This window comes from Sitophilus oryzae, unplaced genomic scaffold (genome assembly GCF_002938485.1).
Source record: "Sitophilus oryzae breed Bouriz unplaced genomic scaffold, Soryzae_2.0 scaffold_1385_pilon_pilon, whole genome shotgun sequence".
Classification (NCBI taxonomy): Eukaryota; Metazoa; Arthropoda; class Insecta; order Coleoptera; family Curculionidae; genus Sitophilus; species Sitophilus oryzae.
This window is the reverse complement of record NW_022146043.1, coordinates 1,186,703-1,201,551: the sequence shown is the minus strand read 5'-3', so window position 1 is coordinate 1,201,551 and position 14,849 is coordinate 1,186,703. Positions and strand designations below refer to the sequence as shown.

General features: G+C 31.4%; 4 protein-coding genes across 4 annotated transcripts; 3 read left to right on the top strand and 1 right to left on the bottom strand.

Moving 5' to 3' along the window:
• Positions 1-39: 39 nt before the first annotated feature.
• On the top strand, positions 40-9,263 carry LOC115875429 (zinc finger protein 271-like). The gene is made up of 14 exons (XM_030890885.1): positions 40-242; positions 364-625; positions 677-805; positions 862-983; positions 1,070-1,280; positions 1,330-1,529; positions 2,381-2,598; positions 2,652-2,805; positions 2,862-3,091; positions 4,152-4,330; positions 6,025-6,226; positions 6,281-6,479; positions 6,531-6,728; positions 8,493-9,263. The coding sequence occupies exons 1-14, from the start codon at positions 102-104 to the stop codon at positions 8,664-8,666; spliced, it is 2,619 nt and encodes an 872-aa protein (XP_030746745.1). The 5' UTR covers positions 40-101; the 3' UTR covers positions 8,667-9,263.
• Positions 9,207-11,098, bottom strand: LOC115875423 (ubiquitin-like-conjugating enzyme ATG3). The gene is made up of 7 exons (XM_030890879.1): positions 10,810-11,098; positions 10,362-10,540; positions 10,163-10,304; positions 9,991-10,110; positions 9,795-9,941; positions 9,604-9,731; positions 9,207-9,538 (listed from the first exon to the last, which is right to left on the bottom strand). Exons 1-7 carry the CDS (start codon positions 10,879-10,881, stop codon positions 9,388-9,390), a joined length of 939 nt encoding a protein of 312 aa, XP_030746739.1. The 5' UTR covers positions 10,882-11,098; the 3' UTR covers positions 9,207-9,387.
• A 1,400-nt stretch (positions 11,099-12,498) lies between these two features.
• LOC115875425 lies at positions 12,499-14,020 on the top strand. Its single transcript, XM_030890881.1, has 2 exons — positions 12,499-13,051; positions 13,127-14,020. The coding sequence occupies exons 1-2, from the start codon at positions 12,859-12,861 to the stop codon at positions 13,279-13,281; spliced, it is 348 nt and encodes a 115-aa protein (XP_030746741.1). The 5' UTR covers positions 12,499-12,858; the 3' UTR covers positions 13,282-14,020.
• Positions 13,843-14,849, top strand: LOC115875424 (ankyrin repeat domain-containing protein 39-like). The gene is made up of 3 exons (XM_030890880.1): positions 13,843-14,284; positions 14,429-14,563; positions 14,621-14,849. Exons 1-3 carry the CDS (start codon positions 14,101-14,103, stop codon positions 14,773-14,775), a joined length of 474 nt encoding a protein of 157 aa, XP_030746740.1. The 5' UTR covers positions 13,843-14,100; the 3' UTR covers positions 14,776-14,849.

Here is a 14,849-nt window from a genome sequence, read left to right as displayed (position 1 = left end):
AACTCAAAAAACGCTATCTGTACGTCAACGCAAAAGTCAAAAAAATAATAGTGAAATGAGCAATGGAAATGAGTCAAAAAGATGTTTAATCAAATTTTAAGATGGAGGTTGAAAAGTTATTGTTTAATTCTACATATTGTAGATTATGTTGCACAGAAAATGAAAACGGAATCAACTTATTTTCAGGCGATGATAATTCCGAAGAAGTGTGTAATTTGATAAACAGATATTTACCTCTAAAGGTATATTTAAAAAATATTTAAGTAGTGAATTTGATTACCTCGTTCCGATATAATTTTTTTATATAGGCGGGAGGTTTAAACTAAAATATGGCAAAATTTTTATATCAAATTTCCTTTTTAGGTAACCCAAGAAGATCCTCTACCTAAAACAATATGTCCTGGGTGCCACATACAATTAGAAACAACTAAACTATTTATGGATTTAATTATTGAAGGTCAAGATAAATTCAGGATTTTATTAAAAGCCGAACAAGATTTACTCGAGAGGGAAGAAAAGGAAAAAAAGGAACTCGAAAAAGCATTACACCATCACAATCCCAATGCTAGCGTTGAAACATATACCATACAAACCGATGAAAATGGGGAAAAATTTATTATACAAAGTAATTGTGTTTGGATATTGTAATTTAAGTTTTATTTGAAATTTGCTTAAGTTTATAGCAAAGGACCGTTATTTTCTCCAGAACATGAACTAGTTCTAAAAGCCGACGGGCTGGGTAAACCAAAAAAAAAACGGGGAAGACCTCCAAAACCATCAAAACAAGAAAATAGTCATGAAGCTGGTTAGTATTTTTAGTATGTAGTTTGTGGAACAAATTTATTTTTTACTACTTTTCAGAGAAGATTGCAAACTCAGTAATTGAGACCAATTCTAAAGATGATACTCACGAAACAGTTGTTAGAAATGATAGAAAAAAAAGAAAAATAAGAGCTCCAGCCAGATATGACGGTGTTGTGCAGGTAGGGCCAGTGTTTACCACAGTTCATTGAGTTCATACTTTCATGTTTTGAATTGCTATAATTATAATAATGATTATATCTGAAAGGGTGCAGAGCTTGATCACTTTTTAAAAAAGGAAGGTGTTTTGGATGAGGTTGAAGAGGTAGCTTTTACTGGATTAGAAAAAACATTTACAGACTCGAAAGTACAACCTTTAGAAATAGGAAAAATACTAAGCTCAGAGGGACAAGATTTAGGACAGTCAGTATTTTCAAATAGAAAATCAAGTAAAAAGAGGATGAAAAGGAAACTGAACAGTAGTAACTATTTATCTTTGTTTGTAATTTCTGCAACAGTTTTTTTAAGGAATGAAGTATACTTGTGATATTTGTTCAAGAAAGTTCCTACATTTGGATCAATATGAATTACATAGAAAAGATCATAAGGTAATGTATGCATGCCAAGAAGAAAATTGCCAAATGAGAAGTGAAAATAAAGATATTATTTTGAATCATCAAAAAGAAACTAACCATCATGGTATTGCTTTATCTCAGGAAGACAGTTGTGTAAGGTTTTCTATTTTTTTTTATATTAAATCATGAGGCAGAAAAAAATATATCAGTTTTCTGGTTTAAGCTTATTGCTCCAATCTTTTTTTATAGAATTTGCAGGTAATAAATGTTCTATTTAAAATAGTAGATAATAGTGAGCGAGCGCATTTGAAAAATTCTTCCTCGCTCTATATGCAACCACTCTAATAACATCAGTTTTTGACTCACCCTGTATATATCATGTAGTTTAAAAAGTACTCTATATAAAATATTTTCAATTAAATATCTACAAGTAAGTTGGTTTTTATAATTTTTGGAGTGCTATAATAATGTGTGAATAATTTTGTCTAAAAGTGGTCAATTTTCGAAAGTTGGGCTTTATGCATTTCAGTGATTTCAGTCTATTTTTAAATTTTCGAGAGTAGCGCTTGGTACGGCAGAACTCGAAACCTTCCGGCTCTGTATTTCACGCACTCTATGTTACCGGTCCTGTTGATGGCATTGAAATAATATTAAAATCGTGGGTTTATCATATATTTAAGTATTTTTGTATTTTACCAGTGCAGTTCTTGAAACTATAAAAATCTCAGGTACGAAGTTTGTGTGATGTAACGCTGTTTCGGGTAATGAAAATTAAGTGAAAAAAAAACCAAACTGGGCGACGCGACGCGTTATATTGTGACAATTTCAAATGATAATCAAATTGCCGAAAAAATGTAAACACGAAAAGCACGATAGCATAATTGCGTGGTTGTTGGGTGCAATAACACTTATCATAAAAAAGATTGATGCAGAAATCTGATAGAGTTTTTTTTGGAACGGAGGACCAACCTGTAAGTATATTAAATGTATTATTTTTTTTTAAGAATGGCGATGTAATATTAGATGAAAAAAACAAATTAAACAATATTGAAGTGACTTCTAACTTATTAACCACAGAAGAAGAACAGAAAAATACAACTGATGAGAAAAAATTTAAATGTCCTAAATGTGATAAGAATTTTTCCTGCAAGCAAAGTTATGAGGTTCATATAAAGGCAATTCATGATGGTGAAAAGCCATTTAAATGTGATATTTGTGAAAGGTAAAAAGACAGTCTAAGATTATATTTTAATAATATATTTTGTTTGTATCCAGGACTTTTGCATATGCTTATAGTTTAAAATATCATATGATTTCCCATAAAAACAAAGATAATCTGGATCAGATTTCTTGTGACCAATGTGATAAAGTTTTCAATCATGTCAGCAGTGTCGTTTACCATAAAGATACAGAGCACGGCAACCCGAAGGTAAAATATTTTAAAAAATTTAGTCAAAAATAAAATATAAATTGTCCATCTCTAGATTTATTTGTAATACATGTAATAAGACGTTTAAGCATAGACAGTTGCTCCAAAGGCATCAGCTGGTACATACAGATGAAAGACCGCATAAATGTAGTGCTTGCCCTCAAGCTTTTAAAACGAAAAGTAATCTGATAAACCACGAAATTATTCATTCACGGCACAAAAGATTTATCTGTCCAATATGTGGGCAGGGCTTTGGACATAAGACGTCGCTGACTATTCATCTAAGGTGAGATTTGAATTGATACAAAAAAAATTGTGTGTGCACTATGTGCGCATAATTGAAGTGGTACTTCTTTTTTTCATTTGTCTGTCTGTCCGTGTGAGGACTCAATTCGGGTACTTCTATCCACGTGCCAAGTTTAGTTCCAATCGACCCATAATTAAGAAAAATCCTGATGATTTTGTCAATTTAGAGGCATCGGTTCGAAACGTCGAGTGCGTTATCCTGTAGCTCGTCCCCAATTATGCCGCAATCAACCCACATTTTTCTTCAATCTTAAATCCTTAGTCCCTCTCTGATGAAGATGTAAACGAAACGTCGCGCGTCGTATCGAATTTTGCAAGGTGGGATCGTGTGCACCGTCGCTCACATAGCCTACCCACCGAATTTGGTCGCGATCGGACGACATAAACTTTTGACGTTTCTTACGTCAAAACTAGCAGTGATACGTGTCGTACACGATCAAGTTGGCCTTGGTCCAATCCATCGATATACCAAATTCCATTTAAAGGTTGATTCTCAGCCCCTTTACATTCCGAGTTTCGGTCCCCCTGGCTCACATAGGGCTTGAGTTACGACGCTCCAAAGACCCGTTAAATCGGACGATTTTTTCGCCATTGATGATGGAGTTTCATAGTACATGAAACGTCAAAATATCATATCACGCTCCATCTTAACCTCCGATCGTTACCACTTTTTCTGACGCTAGCTCGTGTGTCATGACCTTGAATCTTTACTCCCAACGCGCGTAAGGAAGTTTCACTTCAATAGATCCACAAACTATAATAAATATATAAATTATATGATAAATACCATTGGGCAGGTTCAGTGATGGTCAGCGGCTGAGTAGCTGAAAAAACGACTTCCCTGAACGGTCTATTTTGATACACAGCAATAACGGTCAGTCGCTGTACAAAATTCTCTGTGATATTAAATTTAATCATCAGACAACTATGTATTTGACACTTCCCAGTATTACCAACCTAAAACTCTTTCTATTTTTATTTACATGGGCGCCAATTTACTTAACATTGTTTAAATCTTCATACCTATTCAACGTTTTTAGATGGCATGAAGGTACAAAACCTTACGAGTGTGATATCTGCCATAAAACATTTTCGCAAAAGGGAAACTTACTAGAACACAAAAGAATTCACACCGGTGAAAAACCGTTTTGTTGTGATTTATGCGGCAAGAGTTTTACAACCTCATCCCAGTGGAAATTACATCGCAAAAGACATACAGGTTTGTATTAACTTTTTTTATTATAGTACAGGGTGCTGAAAAAATGTGGGGCCAAATTTCAGGGGGTGATTGCACAAAATGAGTCCATTCGTTATTCCAAATGCTTCATTTTTGCTTTAATGAATTTTGCGAAAAACGCGTAATAGCAGAAAAATATGAAGTTTTTAGATAAAAAAATCAACATTTTCAATCCTAAATCACTCGAAAAATATTAATTTTCTGTAAAAATGTTATAGAACGTTTTTACTTAGAATTCATCCTTTTATTGATTTTTGTAATGGGTGATTTATTTTCCACCCCTGAGAAGGGGTGACGCTCACCCCCAGAGTGAAGACGCACATCGTTACTATCTAACTTCTGTTTCTTACATATATCTCTATCAATCTCTATTCACTATTAAAATTTCACGTCAATCGGCGCGGGTGTCAAGAATTCGGAGGTAATACCCTATTTTTATCCTCGCTTACTGGCCTATCAGGAAATATATTATTTTTGGTAATTATCTTAAATACCATATTTTTTTAATTTGCTGCCTGTCCAACTACTCGGGAAAGATTTCGACAGACGACATCCAAAAAAATGACAGAAGACAGATACAGTTCAGGGATCCACTATCAGTGTCGGGAATCCTCTAGTTGAGCAGACTATAGCACTGAAAATCAATGTTATAAATTATAATTTGTTATCAAGTATACTTTTTATTTAAGTTGCTAACTGAAATTTAACTCTTTTAATTTTTTTAGGAAATGTCCCGAGACCTGCAATGATTTTTTTTCTCAAAAAATGTTTTTTTGTTTTTTCTTTTAATGAGATATGAACTAAAAGACGTTATTTAGAATATAAAAGTGTCTGCTAATCGCTAATGTGTTTGTATTAAATTATAATTATACGTCGAACAATGCTTCTTTAACAAATAATAAAATTTTGAAAATGATATATACCGGGTACATCTCAAAAGTGGCTCACCCCTATAACTTTTTTATTTTTTTTCAGATAAAAAACGAGATTTGGTATGTTAGTATATGACATAAATTAAGATTGATTGACGTATTCAATTCTTGTCTGTCACTTCCAGTTTCACCGGAAATGACTACAACTTTTGATTTTTAAATAACACTCTTGGTATTTTTTTTTACTTCATTTGATAGAAAATGATATTCTGAATAGAATGAATAGCATATGTCAACTTTTGACATTTTCAATTAAAAAAAATAGCATTTTAAACTTTAATTTACTTTAATTTAGAGTAATGTAACAACAATTTGACTCGAAAAACTAAGTGTGTGGTGTGTGGTATCAAATTATTCGTAAAAAAATGTTTTGTTCAAAATATACTAATGAACCACCCTCGTCCTATTTGAAAAATTTGAGATATGATTAAAAATACGATTTGGGCATATTTTAACCGGCCAGGACAAGGCACGAAAAACATTAGGCGATCAAATCTATTGTTTCAAGGCCTTGAAAAGTAGTTTTAAAAAAGGAAATGAAATTTCCGAAAGCTTGGCGTATGTAAAGAACTGTTTAATTTTTTGCCTTCAGACAGATAGCCCCAAGAATTTTCTTCTAAGTTTTCTGTTACAATTGATCGGTCAAGACTTCCTCTCTGTATATCCGGTATATATCATGTGATGATATTTATATAAATATTTCATTACATTTTTGAACCCTTTTTTTAACATTCGTCATTTTAGGAGAAAAGCCATTTCTTTGTCAATATTGTCAAAAACGTTTTCTACACAAGGATACTTATAATACGCACATTAGAAGACATTTAAATATTCGTCCTTATAAATGTAAGTTTTGTTCAAGAGCTTTTGCAGAGAACTGGGCTTGTTCTCGACATGAGAAACTTCATTTGGGAGAGAAACGTTATAAATGTGAAACCTGTGGCAAGTAAGAAGCTCATATATCTATTGAAACCAGTTATTTTAAATAAATTACTTTTAGAGCATTTGCTGATGTATCTAACTTTAGTAAGCACCGAAGAATACATACTAATAATTTGGAAAATATTAATTTAATTAATACAGTTACCAATATGGAAATAGCCAAAGAAAATTGCACAACATCTGGCTCAATGGAAGTAGAAAATCTACCTGTTATAAATTCTAATGAAAATACTTTGGTAAACAAAACACAGATTGAAGTAAAACATTATTTTATGGCTACGAACTTCTTCAAATTGTTTAATTTTCAGGAAATTGTAACGTCAAATTTGCAAATCCAAGAAGTGCTAGATAATGAAGGAAACCCTATCAATTTTACAACGGCAGATGGCCAGCTAATTCCCATAGTATCGTCCGACTCTAAAAACCTACAAGGATTGATGCCCGATGGGACTTTGGTTAGTCTAGATATTTTACCAAATCAGATCAAAGATATTGAACCCCAACCGGTAATACATTTGTGCTATTTAACCATTGAATAAAAGATTAAGGGAAGGAGCCTAATAATATTCTTTGTTCATGAATGAAGCTTGATTTTCATGCATCCGTTATCCGTTGGTACGATGGTCCGACGGCGCGGCGCTCTGATTGGTTATAGAGTTTTCGCGCCACTTTTCATTGGTAAATTTTTTACTTCAATCCGGTAACGGAGATTGATCGTACGATAACGGACGTTTTGACAGTTTTTTGACAAATTTAATCTAACCTTAATAAAAATGAAGCCTATCATGAATTCACTGAGGTGTCGTTTCTTGCCACCGTCATTGATATCTTAATTATTAGATATTAATACACCTAGTATTATGGTATTCTGGTTCATTGTCGATTTTTTTAATAAAATAATATTTTTTATCTTATTTCTTATTAGAATGTTCATAATCAAGAGGGCTAGTAATACCAAAGATACCTTTGGTAATACCGTGTTAGAAAAATAAGGTAATTAAGGGCTTATTTTTTCGTATTAATTATAATTTTGCTAATATCTTCGGTTTGAAAAAAGATATCAAGATGCGGTTTTCGCTGGCTTTTTAAGTTTTTTTTTACTATCAGCTAAAGTTACATATACTATCGCATTTAATTTTCTTGAAAAAACGCGCAATGTTTGTTAAATTGTAAGACAGCGCCTCCTAGCGTCGACATTCAAAAGCTTATTATTATTGTTTATAAGGTATAATATAGAGTAAGAAACTCTCTTTTAAACGAGCCCCGTTTGTTGGATTCCGTTCATCCATTCCGGAGTTACTAATATTTAAATAAAAACAGATCTAACCTTCCCCCACCACTTTATTGTGGCAGATAGAGAAAAATGGTTCTAATGAAAAATATTCAAAATTTACTGGAGTTTATGAAGCTATTATTTATAGTACTTCTTATCTAGGCAAAATTGTGTAAAAAGTCCTTTTTCTTATTTTCTATAGCAGTAGCGCCCTCTAGCGGCCGTTCTACAAACTTGAAAATAATTTCCAGCAATTTCTCATGGCTTCTTTAGTTATAAATATTTTTTCCACAAGCTCTATGACTAATAACAGCGTCCAGTTGGCTTGGAAATGACGATCGATGACATTTCCCATATAATTTTACATATAAAATGCCAGCGATCTTCATTTCATAGCCATCGTTGACGCCGTTTTTATTCGATCATACGGTATAATATGTATGTATGTATATGACTAATACTTTCCGAGATACAGCCGAGAGCTATTCTTAGTGGGACACCCTGTACAGGACATCCCATTTTCTGTTTTTTTTATGGGATTTCTCGTTTATGAGTAGAGATACAATGATGCGATTTTCACATTACATTGCTACTTTTTTATCAAACTAAATATGCTACACATATGTTTGTCCTAGCCTCCTTAGTTCCTGAAATACACGGCGAATTTGTGATGCGCAGTAGTAAACAGATGTTGAATACAGATATGATGCGTAGTAGTGTCGCAATGTCTACCGGTAGCCCGACGCGTAGCCGGTACTCTGTTCAGGAGATCATAACAAAAGATATATGAAAGAATCAGCTTTCTTAAAAATATATATTGAGTCTATCCTACTTTATATTCTAACACATTTTAAATAAAATGAAAATCAAGAATTTAAGTCACCTAGATTGAAATACCATCGTGGTTCCCCTAGTTTTGTTGATGTGCTCCTTTCTTAGTTCTTTTATTCAATGTATTTAACATTGTACATTTGACCTACCCATGTTATATTTTTAGATTCAGAGTGAAGAAATAAATCTTCTTAATACCGAAATTCAGTTCCTAGAAAATAACTTAGTTACCAGTCAAGATGATGCTTTATCTCAAGAAAAAACGACTTTTATATCTGAAGATGGAAACGTTTGTTTTATTACATCATTTGATGAAAATGCTTTTTTAGCAATAAGTTAATGCTTTGTAAATAAGTTAAAAATAAATACTTTTTAAATTGGTTTTCTCTACAAGGATATTTCAGTATTATCAAAATGCCCCATATCAAGTGATCTTCATTTTAATAAATATATAGGGTTGTCTGCGAATACATCATTTTTTACACTAATTTTTATTTGTAATGATTTTCTTTTTGGTTTGCCATAGTTTCCAATTCCTGAAATGTCACTTAATCTATATCCAATCCTTTTTGGTAATATCAATATCCTATAAAATAACGCGGTATTTTTAGAGTAGACATTTTATCCCAAATCTCCAATGAGGCAAATAAATGCAGCATTCGATTTAAAAATTAAACAAAGCTATAATTTGTGTAAAAATATATTTAAATCACCATAATATGGATGTATATGACATGGGTATATTTTTAAAAATACACTATACTATGGCATGTATATTCTAAAAAAAAGTTAAGAGTTAAAATCCCAGATAGGAAACTTGATATGGCGCTCTTTTTTGGAATAAGGAGTGACCCTGTATATGAAAGCATAATTGAAACAATTTCTTGCAAAAAAATATTTATATAATTGAAAAATTACAAATAAACAAATCGATAAAGCAATTTAGTTTATTTTACAACCTGTAATATGGTCTAAAAATATAAAAAATATATAGTAATAATCTAAAAATTAAATATCAATGTGCATAAAAGTAGCTTGGTTGGAAACTAATTTGTACACTTTTATAAGGTAAAATTTTGGGTATAGTCATATTCAACTGTAGGTATTACGGATTGCATAAACTTTAAAAATATGATTAAATACATATGAACCCCCAATTGCCCTCCACCTTCAGTTACAGTTTCAATGATACTTTTCATCACTTCTGCATGTCTACAAAAGAAACATATTTAATACAAAAATCTGTTAGGTATGGAAATAACTCAGACAATACCTACCTACAAGGATGTACAGAAGCCATTTTTGGTACACTAAGGTGTGGATGGGACTCCAATGTGACAGTCTTCATAATATAGTCTTTATTCACATCTTGGAAAAATTCTTGAGTAGTTAATGGCTCACGTTTCTATATTTTAAATAAATTCACTTAATGTTTCCTGTATTTATTTAAAATCATATTTCCCTTTACCTCATTGTATCCTGTGAGCCACAACCTAGGTGTTTGATAATATTTATCATAAGTAATATGTAAGTCATAAGTTCGAGTTCTTATAATTTCTCCTTCCTCATGTGAATTTCTAGCTGAATCTCCAGAAGATTTAACAACTTTAGCTACCTATAAAAATATGGGAGTATTTTGATAGGTCTAGTATGGGGCTAAATACCTGATCATCTTCTAACATTCCACTTTCTTCAAACTCTTCCATATCTGCTGCTTCTTCATCATCATCACAGTTGCTGTCTTGTTCTTCACACTTCAATGCTGCTTCTTCCATGCTTTCTGCCTATTTACATGTTATAAGAGATTGTCTTACAAAATATTTACTTAACATTTACCTTCTCAAGGGTCATTTCTGATATTTTGTCTTCAGTTGCTGCTATTTCTTTGTCATAGTGATGAGTATCTACCCAACCATTATCAGCATCATCTGATTCTATAATTTTTTCCAAATCTTCTGAATACTCCATTTGTTCACATCTAAAATAACATACAATACAGAACACACTATAAGATAAAAATGTTTCCTATAACAACCTTCTTGAACATGGAACATTTCGAGTTATTAAAAACTGTTTATTTTTGGGCAAGTAAGGTTTTGTCTTAGACTCATCTCCAGCTGCCCACTGCCAAGTAGGACAGTGATGAACCAAATGATCTCCTGCTGCAACAAATTCTTCTGGTGTTAAGACACCAGTTTCTCGAAATTTTGACTCCTAAAAACCAAACAAAAGAATAATTCAACCTACTTAAGAATAAACAAAGTAAGTACCCACTATGCATAATATTTATTTCTACTTGAAAATAGTAACAAGTGTATATAAATGCAGACTTTGTAGATAAGATTATATGAAGTATATTTAAATAAATATGTTAAAAAATAGCATACTTTTAATAATTGGTAATTTTATCTGGTTACATAAAATATTATTGATAAAGGAGGACCAAGTGAAAAAGAACTACACTATACTAAATAATTGATTACCTTTAACACAGGTGTTAAATATTCACCCACAGCCAAAGCAGTACCCTTCACGGTGTTAAGAACGTTCTGCATGACTGAAAACTAGAAGTCTTATAATTTACAATTTTAAAAAAACAATCCAAACAATCTAAAATATTTTGACATTTTTAATTTAAAACACTGCATATCTATTGATTGGATGTTATAAAATGTCAAACAAATGTCATCAAAAGCTATAAATTCTACGTTTATTTTACTTGGCACATACTACCTTATGCTTCGTGCCCGCTTCTTTTTTAATTTGAAACTCGCATGCCATGGGATCTATTTATTTACACTATGGATCTATCTTTATTACTCTCTAAGATTTTTATATATGATATCATCTATTAGTTCAGTTTGTACTATCAGAAACCTTTGTCAGAAACAAACTTACGAAGCTTACGACTATTATTGTAGGCCCATTGTAGGCTATAAAATAATAGATATAAAGAAAACATGATTGCAACCAGGGGGGTGACAGTGAAATAGGAAAATTGGAAACAGTCATTAGTGTCATTCCTGTCATTCTCCTCACGACAAGTATGGCCGCCTAGACAAGGACAGCATTGTTTTTGTCTAACTATTGTCTAACTTCACAGTTTAGAATTGACAGATTTCAGTTTCAGAGACAACTTCAGATTTTTCTAGAACAAATTAGAAAATATTCGACGCCATTTTAATTCATTCCGTTTAGTTGTGTTTTGAAAGTTCAATTTAATATTTCGGCTGAAATTTATAAATATAAAGGTAATAAAGTATATAAAATATATATTACATGAAGAATCCTGGGGAAAATGACGTTTCTGCAGTAGTAGGTATGTCCCATGCATATGAAAAATAGGTAGTAAATAAACACTGTTTTTACATTTTTTAGATGCAAGAAAATGATGTTATAATCTCTTTGATCGGCGATTTTTTTGAAAATGGAAACAATTTACAGCAAGGTAAGATCATTTTTAACTATAGCCAACATTAGTTATCTCCAATATGTGCGATTTATTATCAATAATGCAATAAATCGGACTGATAATCTGATTATGTTATCCGACTAAAAAGTCTCTTTTTGCTTCTTTTTGATTTATAAGCCAGGTCTCTTTGGGAATAATGGACGCATTTTTTAAACAGTATATTTATATTTTATAACTATTGATATTTTTACATTGTTAATTTTAGTATAAAAAAAAATTGTTTTTCTGTTTTCAGGTTTTTGTATAAGGCTCCCGTTTTCATGTTCTTGTGTCCGTTTTCTGTCCTTGAAGTCTGCGAATACGTGTGTTTATTTACAAATTACTGTAAGTCATGCTTATACCTTAACTAATTTATGTTAAAAGTGCATATAATTAACTAATTGGTATTGAAACAATACTATCCTCTATATATTTATATTTATTTAGTCACGTTGTTCCATATTTCAAATAAATATATGTGAATAAATTATTTTTTGGTTTTATTTATGAAAAGAAAAAATACGAAACACATTTGAACTGAAAGAGGCCCGCCATTGAATACCGGAAACGGAAATGAAAATTAAGCCATCATGTTCTTATCATGTCAACCTGTCAATTGGAAAATTAGTTCTCCAGACGACAACGAAGGCTTTCGGTGGCGTATCGTGTTTCCACGATTTAACACAGAGTTGACACTTCTTTCTAGTTAATTATTTTATGATTGCAACTACTGTCAAAGTCAAATTCATGTAGATCAATATAATCAAATCTTGATCAATATAAAAAAACCTATAGGAATTTTACCTTTTTACGTCTATTGGATTAAGTGGGCGGAAATAAATAGTTCCTGACAGGGATAAATTTTAAATTTAGTATATCAAGGTATTTTTCCTATAAACGTTTTTAAAATGTAAGTCATGGTCTCTATGTATTGAGTCTTTGTATATTATTTGTTCTGCATTAGTGAATGTGAAACAGCTTCTAAAACACAGGAAATTAATAATTTGCAAGTTTCCTCTTATCAATATTGATAAGCTTATCTTGATAAGTGAATATTAAAAAGAGGTGCATTTATCTCCCAATGCCATACATATTAGTAAGAGGTAACCTAGCTGCATATGGGCAAAGATATCCTTGGCGAGTTTTGGTTTCAGGGTTAAAAAGTGCTGATATTGAGCAACTTAACCGTTTTGCTTCAGGGGGATATTGTGACGATTCTACAATTGTTTATATGCAACATCCTTGTGTTATTTTAACTGCCTTGGAAGTTTTAGGTAGAATATTTTTAATCCTATTTGTTTCCAGATATGAAATATCTGCGTACAAATATTATTTTAACTTTTTTAAAGGGTATACAGTAGTAGCTTCTTCCAGTACCAGTGTAAAACAGGACTACAATGAATATATGTGGACAATGAGAAGGGAATTTACAGAACCAGATCCTACAACTGTTTCACCAACAAAAGATATAGAAAAAAGCAGCTTTGAAAAAACAGAAGTATAATTAGTATTGTAGAGAAGACTACTAAAACAAAAAGACTTCACAGAATGGATATACCTACAAATATTTTAATGTCATCAGGAACTTATGCATATGTGGCTGTTAAGGCATCAATTCATGCCCATGATAGTGCAGTATTTGGTTTAAATGATGTTGAACTTAAAGCTCTAGTCAAAAGATTCTCAGACTATCATAAAGATGTTATAAATGGTGTGTTATTAAAGGCAGCTCCTCTTGACGTTGTTAATGCTTTGGGTCAAATTGGGTATCGAGTCGTTGCCACAACTGGCGAAGCTGAAATAGTTTGGACCATGCAAAGGGATCTTTAAGAACTATAAATCATTTATTATTATTAAACTCTATATGTTATGCTGTATTAATAATTGAAAAAAAGGCTGGGGGTATTTTGCCGCTGGGTTAAGAACCAAAAAATACCTTATAGATAATATATAAAATATCAGCGTTTATATTTTTTTGAATAAATGTAAACTCTATTTATACACTTGAATAGCAAAGCAATAACAATTTATTGAGCTTAATAAAATATATCATTTTTGTATTAGAAAATAATGTTATACCTTTAAGTCTGAAAACTTTAAATGTTGATTATTTTTGATATTGGGTCTTCTAATAAATGCTATAAATTATAATAATGGTCTAAAAGGCTCTAACCATATTTTTGCTATATGTGTAACTTCTGTTTTATTTAAGATCTAGGTGTTTCTAGTATAAATATTTGTATCAAAATTTAATCTCATTATTTTCTTAAGTTTATTTTGTGTTTCTGTGACATTTTTTCTCTAGTACATTGTTTCATTAAAAATGTCACATAAAGATGAATTTTGTGAACACAACTGTGGATGTACGAATTATACGGCCGTGCAGTCTTTGGAAGAAATGGATTTTGTAAAAGGTATATGGTATGCAGCTCAGAATGGTGATTACGATAGAGTCCAAAAATTATTAGAAAGTGGAAAGTATAATACTGATCACCGTGATTCTGCAGGTAACTAATTTATCATTTAAAATATTGTAGATGAGGCACAAATTATGTAAGCGGTAAAGAATGATATTTTACTTTTGTATATTTTATCTATATTTTTTGCTTATATAAGAAAGATACTATTTTATTTATTTATTTATTTTAAAGGATATACCCCATTACATTATGCAGCTAGGAATGGACATTTGCAAGTTTGTAAATATTTAGTTCAAAGGGGTTCGGATGTAAATGCAGTTACTAAATGTGGTAAAGCTACAGCCCTGCATAGGGCTTGCACAGCAGGTAGATTTCAAATAAAAATAATGAAGTAAATTAAAATAAAGTATATAATAACTTCAGGTAAGATTGATGTAGTCAAGTTTTTGATCTCACAAAATGCCAATGTAAATCTAAAGGATGCCGATGGAAAGACAGCTTTTGATAGAGCTGTTAACAGTAATCATCATGATATATGCAATTTATTAAAAGGACAGGATAATATAGATGAACAATAATGAAATTTAAACATCCATTGTGTTATTTGTTATAAAATTCAGTAAATTAATAAACCATATATAAAATTTTGAAA

Excerpts from the sequence above, each read along its gene's own strand:
- LOC115875425 (XM_030890881.1), top strand. The coding sequence starts at position 12,859 with ATGCCATACATATTAGTAAGAGGTAACCTAGCTGCATATGGGCAAAGA. Across the intron at positions 13,052-13,126 it reads AACTGCCTTGGAAGTTTTAG|GGTATACAGTAGTAGCTTCT; the intron begins GTAGAATATTTT and ends ACTTTTTTAAAG.
- LOC115875424 (XM_030890880.1), top strand. The coding sequence starts at position 14,101 with ATGTCACATAAAGATGAATTTTGTGAACACAACTGTGGATGTACGAAT. Across the intron at positions 14,285-14,428 it reads TGATCACCGTGATTCTGCAG|GATATACCCCATTACATTAT; the intron begins GTAACTAATTTA and ends TTTATTTTAAAG. Across the intron at positions 14,564-14,620 it reads GCATAGGGCTTGCACAGCAG|GTAAGATTGATGTAGTCAAG; the intron begins GTAGATTTCAAA and ends TAATAACTTCAG.
- LOC115875429 (XM_030890885.1), top strand. The coding sequence starts at position 102 with ATGGAGGTTGAAAAGTTATTGTTTAATTCTACATATTGTAGATTATGT. Across the intron at positions 243-363 it reads ACAGATATTTACCTCTAAAG|GTAACCCAAGAAGATCCTCT; the intron begins GTATATTTAAAA and ends TTTCCTTTTTAG. Across the intron at positions 3,092-4,151 it reads TCGCTGACTATTCATCTAAG|ATGGCATGAAGGTACAAAAC; the intron begins GTGAGATTTGAA and ends CAACGTTTTTAG.
- LOC115875423 (XM_030890879.1), bottom strand. The coding sequence starts at position 10,881 with ATGCAGAACGTTCTTAACACCGTGAAGGGTACTGCTTTGGCTGTGGGT. Across the intron at positions 10,541-10,809 it reads ATTTAACACCTGTGTTAAAG|GAGTCAAAATTTCGAGAAAC; the intron begins GTAATCAATTAT and ends TTTGGTTTTTAG. Across the intron at positions 10,305-10,361 it reads AATGTTCCATGTTCAAGAAG|ATGTGAACAAATGGAGTATT; the intron begins GTTGTTATAGGA and ends ATGTTATTTTAG.